General features: G+C 33.9%; 1 protein-coding gene across 3 annotated transcripts in view; it reads right to left on the bottom strand.

The window, feature by feature from the left end:
* The window catches only part of LOC123710922 (O-acyltransferase like protein-like), a 30531-nt gene extending 21903 nt beyond the window's left edge, over positions 1–8628 (bottom strand). For 2 of the 3 annotated variants that reach the window (XM_045663237.1, XM_045663235.1), the window contains exons 1-5: positions 8525–8628; positions 3930–4078; positions 3179–3349; positions 2136–2289; positions 1119–1221 (exon numbers count right to left, since the gene is read on the bottom strand). In XM_045663237.1, coding sequence (XP_045519193.1) covers positions 1119–1221; positions 2136–2289; positions 3179–3349; positions 3930–4078; positions 8525–8576 — 629 coding nt within the window. In that variant the 5' untranslated portion in view covers positions 8577–8628. Of the gene's footprint in view, positions 1–1118; positions 1222–2135; positions 2290–3178; positions 3350–3929; positions 4079–4808; positions 4833–8524 lie in introns of those variants that run through there. The other variant, XM_045663238.1, reaches the window with a different exon arrangement.
* Positions 8629–14114: the final 5486 nt, after the last annotated feature.

The raw sequence follows: 14114 nt of genomic DNA, 5'->3' as shown, positions 1-14114 counted from the left end.
CCCTAAATCAACGTCAATAAAACTTATTATATACGTTATGAATGCCCAGATATTTAATAATTTGGATATATGTCTTTGATTACTAGAAGAGACGAAATGATCACGCGTTTCGTTCAGGCTTACGATACGAACTTTCCGCTTGAAACAATAAAACAAGCAATCACGAAACGCGCCCTACGTTTCGATTGATTGTAATTGGTCAAAAGTATTTCTAGTCCATTACGCGTCGTGACATGGACGTTATGTGTATGTCCGTTTGGGCGAACACATGAACACTGTTTTTTACACTTCTGATTTAAGTTTGTGAAAAGTTATCTATCTGTATAGTATGGAAAATGGATAAGGGAAAAATGATGAGAGTAAATTTTTACAAGTTCTATCTTGTTACGCGATAGAAGTATAACTTCTCACGCGTGTACATAAGTAGGTACACACAAATGTTTTTTACGATTGTCCCCTATAAATCCTATCAGTGACGCAATGAGGCAGATCTGTGAAGCAAGACAACAGTGGAGTGTCAAATAAAAAAATATATAGGGGATATTTCTAGAAAGGGACTTTATTTGCTTTAACTCAGTTTGGTGGAATTGGCATCCCCCGCCGGGCCTGGTAGACAACAACTCCGAAAATATCCTCATGATTTGGTTAGAGCCCGGCGGGACCCGTCTTCAAAATTCCACCCGTATCACCTCGACGTCTGCCGTTCCACGACTGAGCGTTTTATAGCGTAGGCAATATTTGCCGCGCGCCACCGCTATGTGGAACCAGCTGCTCACTGAAGTATTTCCGAACCAATTCAACTTAGGGTCGTTCAAGAAAAGAGCGTACCAATTCTTAAAAGGCCGGCAACGCATTCGCGAGCCCTCTGGCATTGAGAGTGTCCATGGGCGGCAGTATCACATAACATCAGATGAGCCTCCTGCCAGTTTTCGCCCTGTTCTATAAAAAAGAAAAAAAAACCCTTGTGCTTCTTAGTGACATATTTGACAATTCTATGGCAGATTTTTTCCAGCTGCGATCAAGTCGCACCTGACTCTTTCGTTATTAACTTATATTAGGTGCAATCGATTATATTATTCGCGGTATCGTATTCGGTTTTAAACGTATGACTTATTCACCTCATAGCTTGAAAACATTTGAAAATTCCTCCATCAGCACTGCCGCCATACTTTAAAGCTTTCCAATTTTTCTGGATACAAAATGCTAACAAGTATCTGTTACCTAAAAGAAAAAAATGAAGAAATATAACAGATTTAGCCAAGAAACAAAAGCTTTTACTTTATTATTTATTTATAATTGTACTTAAGGGACTTAAAAAAAATTATTGCTTATTTTCGAAATTTTATTAGCTTTCTGAAATACTCAATCCGCTCATTTCCACTTAAGAATATGTTTGTAAGCCTTTTAATAAATTTATATTAATAATTGCAAGACAGTTTAAGCATGCTTTACAGATGAAATCACAAACAATAGAAATTATATTTGTAAGCTACCCCTATAATAACTATAAATCGTTTATTTGAAAAGAAAGCGCGGTGTCTTCAGATAAATGAATTAAAAAAAACGCACAATCAGCCATATAAAAATATACATGCAAATGTTATATAAATATAAAAATATACGTCAAAACGTCTGGTCTATATAAAGGTACATTCCCCTTGAAAGCATTATATGTAAATGTGTTCATACACATATATATTGTAGATTAATCTTCTAAGCCCATGTCAACAGAATTATTAATAGTTCATCAAAGTCATTTGGGAGTCAACAAGGATGTAATTAAACGTCATTGACAAATTGATTTGGCTTTAACCACATTAAAGGTCGAAGGTAGACATAAAACTTATATAATCGAAATACAATACTCAGTGCTAAAAAGACTTAAGTTTCATTTCTAAATGTTACCCTCAGAGTCAAGACTTAAGTATAACTTCCGTATATCAAATGTTATCATCATTCTTAACTTACAGAAGTCACACTTAGCCTAAGAAGTTTGACTAAGAAGTCTGGACTCCTGGAATGAATCCTTCATCCTTTTTTACATATTTTTTACGTTTGTTCAATAGTTTTGTAGGTCGGAAAAGTCCAACCTAAGCTCTTTTAAGTAGTAGTATCCTTCCTAGTCTGGAACTTACCTCTTTCTTGTGGAGGCCAGAAGAAGTAGTAAGCGGAACAACCAAGGTTCACGAATAAGACCAGAAGTATTAACAGACCAATGATGATATCCAGCCAGTCTATTGGTAGACGGTCTTTCTGAGTTTTGCAGTAACGAACTGATAGTGACTCCACCTAGAAAATATTTCTTATTAACCAGCGCTACGGATATTAAAGCACCGTGGTAGAGACATAATAATTATTAAACTGTCTGATGGCTGGATTAGTTATTTTAATATTTTCTTATGTGACAGTAGACCAATGAACCGTCGGTCACTTAACAAAATTGCTACTTACAGATCATAGACACATGTGAGGCGAGGATGCTTACGTTGTGTTGCCACTCTTTATGGTATACACTTTTATTCAATATATTTTGAAAGAGTATATTAATTCAATTATATTAAAAATACTGCAGATGCACAGTGCTCGCTTACCAAGCGAGTACACAATCAGAAATAATGGCGGCCAATAGTGCTCGGCGCTACTACCCTCAACAAAATATAAATTAATAATTTCTAGAAAAATAATATGAATTATACTTTTATCCACATTTATATCTTTCAGTTTTGTTGAAATTATATACAACATAACACCTTTTAAACGGCTATAATCACGAATATATGTTCTGTTAGAAAATGAAGTGAAGTACAAATATTTTTTTACATACATTTCTATAATATGCAACGGATTTGCTAAATTTTAGCTTTTCAATATGAATTGATAAATAGAAAATTAAAATAAATTTTAGAAGTTTGGTCCCTGTGGCAGTGTACCTTCAATGCTGGCAGCATTTCCTTGCTGTATTGCGATACTTATTGGTTGAACGAGGAAAGCACCAGCTCTCAGAGCTGGTCACTGGTACTATCTACTAGGTACCATCTTAAGTTTTTAATTAACGCTTGTGCACTTGAACCCCACGGCCCAAAGTCTCCCAATGGGCACAAAATCCAAGTTCAAGAAACGACTCGTATATTTGAGCCGTTTTCCGCCTCTGCGGAAATAACTTAGTTTTGGAACTTACCTGCAACCCATATCCTTTATGTATACTCCTATTAAAGCATTCTCTCAATGTATCCACTGTCAAATCGGTAATATTCGCGTGTGTTAAATTCAACCCACAGTGTTGTGTTCCACACACGCCACGGTGTAGTTTTGAGTGCTTATAGTTTCTATAATATAGCGACGAGTAATTCTGCAAAATATAGTTAATTTTAGACAGTTACAGTACATTATATCTCAAGGGGAGATATATATGCTAAGTGCCTATATCGTCTATCTATCTCTTCGATGCTATAGTGTAGTATAGATACTACAGGTAGGTAGGTAGACCTAGAGCCTATAATGTTCTCGTTGCTGTACATATGTAATTATTGTCAAATAAATAATAAAGTACTAAATATGTATTTGTGGGTCTTAAGAATAAACGTCACAAGACTGATAAAGGTTAGGTTATCAATCAATTAGTAAGCATACTTATACGAATTTTATTTTCATCTGGTTATTTACTAACGTAAAATATAATGTTGCGCTATATAATCCTCGTACATCCAATACGTAAGCTGTTTAATCTAATACAAAGCATCTACTTAATAAAAACTAGGATTAAGAAAGATGATTAAAAATAAATTATAATGAAATAGATGAATTTGATATTTTAAATATAGCGGTAATTATTTATACAATTTAGGCTAAATTGTACAGTGAAACGTCGTGAAACAGATATCAGTCGATACGCCATAATAATCAGCATAATATAGTATTATAATATTTACTTTTATATACTGGTACAATGGTGTATCATCTTCCAGAAGTTCCATATCCACAATGCAGTATACTGCTTCAGGGTCCTTTAGGCATTTGTCGAAGTCGTCCAATTCGGAGAGGGCTGGCATGGATTGGTAATCGAATACATCACGGAGTTCTGGAAAACAGATTTGTGCATTCATAAATATTTTATAAGTCTAGTATAGACATAAAACCCTAAGGTACTTTTATTTAAAGTAAAGTAAAGTGATGAAGAAAAACACTACATGCTATTAAAAGTTTTATTTTTGTTGTTAAAAAGAGGTTAATGGCATCTCATAATTCTGATTGTAAGTCTAGGAGCGAGTTGACTTGTCATCTGTCAAATAAGGAGTGATACACACTATTTGACAGTTACACTTGTCTCCTGGTAATAGATATACATTATATATACATTTGTGGAAACTCGTCGTTTCTTTTCAGAAAATTGTTGCCCATTTCTGTTACCACACGTAAATGTTTTGTTGTCGTTTACAATTTATGCTTTTAATAATGTTGTAGTCTTTATCGTCATTGAGTGTATTGCAAAAATTCGGTCACACTGCCCGGAAGCCACAATCTTGAAATACTAATAATAATCAAGAAAGTGGAGCCACAACCTTGAAATACTTATAATAATCGAGAAAGTGGAGGGTATGATATGCATGACACATGAGGGTATGTATGACACATATCACAAGACCTGGGTACTAAGATCTCTAGCATTCTCTTAAATGGAGATCGTCTGAAATTAAAGCAGCAGTGCATTAATCTGAGACAACGGTGTCGGCAGCATCACGACACTCAGTGAGCAAGCGATGTTAGGAAGACAGAATTCTTAAAGCAGTGTGTAATTTAAGTATACCTACAGTTTTACTTTCACACACTGTGGCAACTAAATAACAGGTTTTATCGGAAATGCAACTATTACTATGAGAGTTAAATGCAGTCAATGCAACGAATCGCATTAGAGTTATGTTGTAAGAATAATTAGCGGACGAAAACTGCATATAATTTACTAAGAAACATTATAAGCGATAGTTTTTGTTTCGTTGTAGATTATAAGTACGATGAAACTTAGGTAAAAATGACATATTTTTTGTCCTTTGTCATTTGTTTGACGAAAAACATACTTTAATGTTAGATAATATAAAGTAAAATACGAGTTCGGTGACGGTTGTTGTAGATATTTTATAATATATTATAATGTTAAATGAAACACTTTGTTTGGAGCTGGGTAACAACTAACTTTAATAATTGTTTTATGTTAATATGAGCTTGGCTTATTTACCGGATCCTAAATCTATAAATACAGTCGACCCATTGGACATTATCGGAAACGAGAATGTTAAATTACAATTTATGAGTGTGTAAAAAATTAAAAGGCTTATTGTTTATATATTATATTAAGTGTTTCGCACACTTGAAACCAAAAATTAATTAAACCATTTGGTTTTCTATTCATTAATTTTTTTTCAATTACTATTACAATGTAGATTAGAGCATTGTATTTTTTTGTTGAAACTAAAGATCTATAATTTTATTAAAACATTTCCGACAAAAGTAAGTGGTTAAAAGCACATTCTTACCAAGTTCAGGTTTTTATAACATTTTAATTATTATATCTTTTTAATAATATTTTTTATGGTGTAAAAGAGCTGGTACAATCTAAAGTTTGCATATTCTACCACACGTAGATGCAGATTTGTCTTAAAAGGAATTTTACATATAAATTATATACAATATGAGTCATATCATTACAGTCAATTGTTATATTATTTGTAGTGATAAAAAACTGTAGTAGAATCGTTTAATGTTTTTGGCAAATTGATTGCCATACAAAAACTGTTTTTCCTGTAAAATTCCAGATTAAGTTTTATTTTTGTTAGATATTGTATTTGGTACTACACGAAAGCTACATGCAAGTAGATCCAATATTATTGTGGTACTATATAATATGAATTATTAAAGGCATGGTAAACGGATGACCGTTGGTAGAATTGTTTTAGATTATTACTTCAAATTTAAATTTTAATTGTAAGCCTGAAAATAGTATATTATTGGATATATAAGTAATATAATAGGAAGTATAAGTACACAAACGTTGTATCACAGGAGTGCTACTGGGTGTAATCAGTGGACTGGAGAAGTTCGAAGTCTAACATAGAAAAATATTTCTTTTTTTATAGAATGCCATCGAAAGAAATACGAAATACGATTATAGCGGTCATACAATTTATACAATTTTTGTATTACGATTTGTCTTTAGCCTAAAATAGGCTTACATAGGCTTAGACATGCGTAGAAATTAAGAAATACGATATAGGAAAAACGTTTACATAATTGTGTACATTTCAATCCAGTTTTAAGTTTCGACAGCGCTAGGAACGTTAACGTTAGGAATTGCAATACCTGTTTCGCGAATTGCTCCTATTACAAACTCTCAATTCATCTAGTATAAAGTGTAACAGTTAAATGTAAGTTTGTTAGAATTAAATAAAGTCAAACAAGTATAGAGCAGACCGAGTATCACAATCTTTTTTTTGATATCCGAGGTGGGAATGGGCACTCGACCTACACCAGAATGTCTGCTATTCAGAGAGGATGGGTATTTCTGGGTAAAAATACCCACTAAAACCACCTCGAGTAGTTCCTACAAAGCCGCGTTAGAGAGGCTCCGGGGTCGCATTATGCTCAAAAACCTTCAGTGCAGTTCACTACTTAGGATGTAGGAGATGGGCATATTTTCTCCTATTTACTCGTCTTCTTAGCCTAGGACGCTATAGTGCTCTCAATCTCGTTCTGCCTTCTATAGCTTGCTCACAGTAGGATGCCAATGCATTCCAGAACTCGTCTCTACCGATCATTTTTTTGGACAACACAAGGAAAAGCAAGGTTTCAAGTATTACCCATTACAGAACAAAGATTATGACGAGAGTGGCGTTCAATCATCCAACGCATGCTGTGTCGTGTCATTATTTGCGCCACAAGATCACCTAGCAAATAAGGGTCTTAACAATTTATTTGTTTTCCTATGCACGAAATCCCTGATCTTTGTACTAATTTTAAATGTGAACGGTGATATTGAACAAAATATTTGATATACTAAGTTTTTTAAAAAACATTTGTTCAATTTATAAACTTCAATTTTATTTCGAAATACTTTTATTTTGCATGTTAATGGTGATAAGCCTTGATTTAAAACATTATTATATTATTCATAAAAGCATATATTAAGTGTAGTCATAATATTGTCATTAATCTTGAATCATAATAACTATTGGTAATTTATATTGATATTTTTTATTTGATTGACGTATGTAAATAATTATTTTATACCAAACAATATTGCAGGTTAACCTAGCCAGCTGTAATTTATATAATGTTATCGAGGTTTTATAACTGTAATCATAAAACCGATTTTTTATAGATAATTGCTCTCCCTAAAATAATATCCTTCGGGGTGCGATAAGACGTCCTTTTGGTTTATTGATTTTATTTTGATCAAAAGCCTTATTCGATAACGAAATGGATTGGTAATTCGAGCTATGACATTTTGTGGCGTGATGATAGGCCAGTATGCACTCGCGAGCCTTCTGGAAATGAGTGTTCATGGGCGACACTCGCTTCACTTTAGGTGGGAATGCTGCCCGTTAGAACCCTGTTGTATAAAAATAATAATATATATCGATTTCAATTTTGAATACGGATCAACTAATTGCTCCAATGATCGAACTCTCTATAAGAATCCAAAAGTTAAAAGTTCTAATCATATTAATTTATCTTTGCATTAATAAAACTTTTTAAAATTGATTAATATAAACGCGGTTTTTATTAATATTTTTTGTTCTTGACGGCTACTCTCTAATAAGCAGGTCACATAATAGGCTACATGTGTGTAGGCGTACAAGTGCATTATTCCCTATCTTCCATACTCCCGTAGGATAGATATGCGGGACGGTATTTCCAGCTGCACCGACAGCTGTACACGTAAAAGAACTCATTTATCATAGTATAAATTTAACAAAGACAACATTGTATCAATAGGGACAGAAAAATAAACACAATAGAGATGATAAGGCTTCGCTTTATAGCACCCTCTAGGTACAAGAAAGTGAAAGTAAAGAACTTAAATGCATAAGAAAATACATGAGAATTATATTTGATGTTTTGTTAAATTAATAACCCTAGGGGTTTACGTAAACACTCAACGTATATAAAAAAGTGACAAGAAGTGTTCCGATAGACAGAATACCCTTAAATAATACACTAGAATACCAGTCATATGACTGGAATCCATTAATGGACTGTTATAAATTATGAAAAAAATATTAAATTTATAACTTTACATTCAATTGACTGGAATTTGGGTCTTAGGCAAACCTTAAAGAGTGTATTAACGCAAATTTGCAAACGGTGACGCTAAAATAATAATTGTACCGTTTTGAAAATGGAACGCATTTTGAAATCTAAAGAATATTATTATTAGCGTGCCTAATAATAATATTCTTTAGATGCGTTCGAGTGTCAGCGTGTTCAAATATCAGCGCTAAATTAATCTTAATTGCAAAATACTTTTACGTACCAGTTCCATTTTGTGCGAAGACACTCACAGCACAAAGTAGTAGCAACCACATTTTAGGGAAGCCTATCACAGACTGAACAACAAGTAAGCGAACGATACTAACGCAATAGCTGCTACAATCTCCGCAGTTTAGTAGCAAGCCCACATCGTACCGGGAAGTCTTGAATTCGAATAATCCCAATCGGTAGACAGAGATACCAGACAGAGGTCCTTACTTATCTCCCCCTTCCTTTCTCATAACATCATACAAGCTCGTTGTTTTTCGAGACGTACGAGCAGGTCTACCAGCCCTTACGATCCACACTCGTGGTAGTAGTTAAACCCACTTAAACTCAACCTGACCCACTGTATGTAAATATTACCTTAATTCCTGGGAGAGATCGTTTTTCAGCCAAATTATATATACTGGGTTTCTAGTTATTTGATTTATACAAACATTCATAAATATATAGTTAAAATAACTAGTTAAGCACATATTCATTGCTTTATTAATCGCATGAATTGCATTTTTAATCTAATGACAATAGTTAATAAAAAGTAACAGATGGCGCCAATTCACGCGTAACTACAGATTAGTAATACGCACAGACTATAAAAATATCGCTTTCTTTCTAGTAATTTTTTTTAAAACTCCTTGGTACTACAAACTTCGTGAAAACACCTTTTGTATTGTGATAAACACTTATAACAATGTTTCTTTTAAATGATTATGTATTAATGAGTTTTGTTTCAGAGAGAACTGCAGTGTCGCTGATGTTCTAAATTCGGAAATATCCGACATTATTATGTTAGAAAATTAGACAAAATCACTTAATTTTGCAGCAAAAATAATTGGAACTCAATATAAATTATAATTATGAATAAGATTTCAAATATTAATTGAAAACTGATAATATTACAAAATAGTGTCCTTTTATAACAAGGCAAGAAAGAAATTGACTAAATGCAACCAAAACAAATACAATTTAAAATGCGATATTTTTTCGAGTCCTTTTTATCATCTTCAATTTTCAAATGTAATAAATTTTTCGATTATTCGTATGTGTTACGTTATAAACAAACACTTAATCCTATCGCATATTAACTATAACCATTAGGTTACATCAACAAGGTTTTATGATAAATTCACAAGAGCTCAAACAAAATTTTAAAATTATTTATTTTACTGTTGAAATATTCACACATATGAATACGGCGACATGGAAAAAGTTATGATTTATTTTACCAAAAATTACATAAGTCTGCAAATAGTCTAATGGCACACATACACTACTTCAAAATGGCAACACCATTTTAAATGATTTTTTCTTAATCGGTAGGTCTGCGTTATTAATAGTTATAGGTTATTAACTATTTTTATAGACCTAAGTAACCTACCCCATCTTTTTATTTATTAGAAAAAAATATCCCTTTTAACACCCATTTTAACATTACGTACATAACACCGGTACCCACTAAAATGCGTGTCCATGGGCTGCGATGACTGCCCATGGGCTTCCCGTAGGGTCGTTTGCGCCACTATTCTATTTTAAAAAAATCATACCCTCACTTGCACACCATCACACAACACAGCCGAAATAGTAATTAGTGAACTAAATGTTTGAACATTTTATGTATTCCATCTTTAACTATATCGATAGTAAAATTGTTTCTTGTAGTTAATTATATTAGTTATAGGTGTAAATAATAAATACATGAAATAACAAGTAAACTTTATTTCGTATACGGAAAAACTAGCCTGTTTTCGAGCCAAATATCACAACAGCCAAATAGCACTAAAGGCTGACTGACCTACTCGTCCTTGAATCAAAAATCGTAGAAATGCAGGCAACCTGCTGCAACTTAGACATCATTATCATACCACTGCACTGAAGGCTATTCAATCAAAAGTATGTACCTTTTTTATTTTTTATGTAATGGGAGGCAAACGGGCAGGAGGCTCACCTGATATAAAGTGACACCGCCCCCCAGGGACACTTACATTGCCAGAGGGCTCGTAAGTGCGTTGCCGGCCTTTCAAGAGTTGGTACGCTCTTTTATTGAAGGACCGTAAGTCGAATTGGTTCGGAAATACTTCCATACTTGTGACTTTAAATGTAGTGAACTTATAGAATGTACCCTAATCTATATAACAAAAAAACAATGATGAAAGAAAACACCCTATAAAAGTAAATAAGGATGTATAAATCCACTCACGTCCATTGGGCAACGAAATTTTCACATTTATAATGTAGGTTAGAAATAAAAACTAGTTTTATTAGCCGCGACAAGACTAGCGCGAAGCCGGAAAATTAGCGAGCCTTATGCCGTTTCCTAAAGTAACATTAACACGCGTTATTAATATATTTAATTAACTTTTTCGATGTTATTTTTATAATATGGTGAGGTTCAACGTTTATATGTAACTCGTGTTCATCCGTGTGCTTATTTTGTTAATGACGCTGCCAATGGTTTTTTCCTTTCTATGTGCGCATCACAACTCTTGTGCGGTAAATAAAGGTTAGGACACTGTTTATAACAAAAACATTGTTATGCATCAAACTTAAAAATCGATGGAATATCTTCGTTCGCGCGCCCACTCATCTTTTCCTGGGTGGTCCCTTTCTTTGTGTTGTCTTTTATGTCCACCTGTTGAGTGTTGATTAAGTTTTGTCTGTTGTCGGTGTCGGTTATACAGATACATTAATCTGTGTTGTATCCAGTTGTACCAACTACAGTTGCAAGATTTTTGCAAGTTCTTCTCGTCCATTGTAATCCTTTTTGTTTGAGAACTGGTAGAAAATTAAACGTTTAAGTGTATAATAACTTAAAGGAATATACAGGTCACTCAAATAGGGCGTTGCAGCCCATGGACTCCCAGCTCCCTTCTTCAGCACCAGAAGTGCAGATACAAGCAGGGTAAAAATGTTCTATTTAAAAACGATCCCATGATTCGGTTAGGAAGGGATGAGCTTCCGGGAGCCCCACACACACGAAATGGAAATCGACACACTCGGGTAAATGAAAACTATTAATTGCTGAAAGTTAAGAGTTCGCCGATTTCAAACGCATCGGCGCAGACAGTGTGTACCCAGCATAACAAGAGGAGTAATGACTAATGAAGCAATGTGCGATCGCAACGGTACGACACGCTCCGCTGCGTTTGTTTGAACATTTTTCTTCATTCTGACATAATTTGTTTGATTTTTTTTTATTTATTCTATTTGACCTCAATATTAAGACGAAATAAGCCGACTTCGATTATTTTCTTGTGAAACATTGTGAGACAAAAGTCAATTTTTTTATTCTGTGAAAATAATTGTTTAAAATAAATATAAATACAATAGTTTATTGTATTATAATGCTATTAAGAAATAAGTATACGTTAGTATTACAATATGCTAAAAAGCAAGAAAAACTCAAAAGATGGCGCATTATTTAATCAAAGTACGACATTATTTTACGCTACGTAATTATGATACAATTGTGTGGTTATGTGTTTCATTTATTTATTTTTTATTATGTACAATTTCAGTTCAGATTTAATTTATTAGTAACTGCTCCTGTGAAATTCGTTTCGGCTTAACATTTTTCTATACTACCTCATGGAGTCTCTCCGCTTTTCCGAAATAAAAAACTTTAATTTTTTTCTCCATAAAGACCTTCCTCAGATTTCAAAGAAAAAGTGAATTTCATTACAGGCAGTGTACCTTTAATGAAATTCGCTGTATTGCGATAATTATTCGTTAAGCATTAGCTTTGGGAGCACCGACACTATCTAACAGTCACCAACTAAATCTTTTATCGTTAGCGCCTATGCACTTGAACCCCATGGCCCAACAGTCTACTCCTAAGGGAACAAAACTAAAGTTGGCGGAAATATTCTTATGTTTGAGCCATAAGCGGCTCAAATATAATATTTTCCACCTGCCTTGCAGCCGCGCTAGTGCTTGTTCCAGGAAGGTAAGACGGGGCTAACGTGTACACACAAGTAACGAATTAAATCGTTTTATAATATGTAAAAAGTTTACTCCACAGTAATGTATGCTAATCGTCAATTGCCTAGTTCCGCGATGAAAATATATACATATAGCTATCATATCTCTTTCTCTATGATCACATAACAAATATAAGCAATTTGAAATGTGATAATGTGTTGTTCTTATAGTTCCATCTCCTTTCGAAGATTGGCGATCATCGTGGCTACTTATATTGGATGCCACGCTTCTGAACAGTAACTTGGAGCTTTGAACCATTGCCTAAGATTCTTCACCTAAGACGTGATGCTGCTTTGCCTTGAATGATTAGTGGTAAGATTTTTTGGTGTAACGAGAGTTATGTAACCTATTTTAGTTAATAACTAGACACGCAAAACAAATGTTTTCAATTTGAAGCTCATCCTTTAGTTTTTCCCACACTCTATGTCCAATAGGTCTATTATATTGATATTGAAGTGTCACTTAGATTTAAGAACTCTTGAATAAGTCAAGTTAGTTTTTGTTAATTCAGCATCGCAACTTTATTTATGTAAGTTATAACCTTATGTTTTAAACGATTATAGCCAGATGATACAGCTTTAAACAAAGAGTTTCATTTATATCAACCTCCCACTAGCAACCGCCACCGAATTGAACTCGAGACCGTATCCGAAATACTCCAGTTTTCTCTTCCCAACGATCATACGCATTGCTTTTTTCTTCTGATCCTCTCCAGCACGGTTGTAATTCCTATGCGACCTGTCCGTGTGTAATAATGAGTTTATATAGAAATAGATGAAGAATTTTCTTTTTATTATATTATTTCCTTTACTTCTAAAAGCTTGCCAATACTCGGCACAATGATACATTGATACAAGAAAAATAAAATACAAAAATGCTCAATATGGATATCGGTGACTTTTGGCCAGAACGCGTTCTTCTGAAAGTAGGGACAAATTAGAAAGCTCAAACAATACCACCTGTCTGCCGTCTTGTTCGTTTACGTGTAACATTGGAAATTTAAATTTAAGCCATAAGTTTCCTTTTCCACTTTAATTCTATTCCGCAAAAACCTATTTCCCTCACGAATTCGATTCGGTTTTACCAAAAAAAATTGGCAGAACGAAATTTCTCTTGGGTGCAATTATCTTAATAATGTTTTTTCTTTGTCTTTTGGGAATTCATCCTGATCCGTCCTTCAGGACACCGCTTATAAGAACAGTACTATTATTTCGCTCTTATTTTTTCGTGTAATCAATTCTAAAAAGCAGACAATGTGATGTATTCGCGAGGCTGATTGAGGACTTTAACTGAAAGGCTGGTAATGGTGGCTGGTGATCGACCATAATAGTTACTATACTTCAAAAGATCACCTTCCCATTGGACTTGTGTATGCAAGGCTTCAAGCAAGGGAGTTTTATCTGAAGAAAAATAACTAACGCTATAACCTTTTCGGGTCTAGGCCTCAGCCGTCATCAGCATCTTGTGCCTGACTATGTTTACCTTCGCCTTTGAGTGAAATTAAATCGCACATAGACAAAAAGTCCATTGGTACACAGCCGGGAATCGAACCTGTGGCCGGTAACACCCTTCTGGCAATGTATCATGGGTATCTATTATATACAAAAATACGT

Source organism: Pieris brassicae, chromosome 6 (assembly GCF_905147105.1).
Source record: "Pieris brassicae chromosome 6, ilPieBrab1.1, whole genome shotgun sequence".
NCBI lineage: Eukaryota > Metazoa > Arthropoda > Insecta > Lepidoptera > Pieridae > Pieris > Pieris brassicae.
The sequence above is the reverse complement of the archived record's forward strand: the minus strand, read 5'-3'. Positions and strand labels throughout refer to the sequence as shown.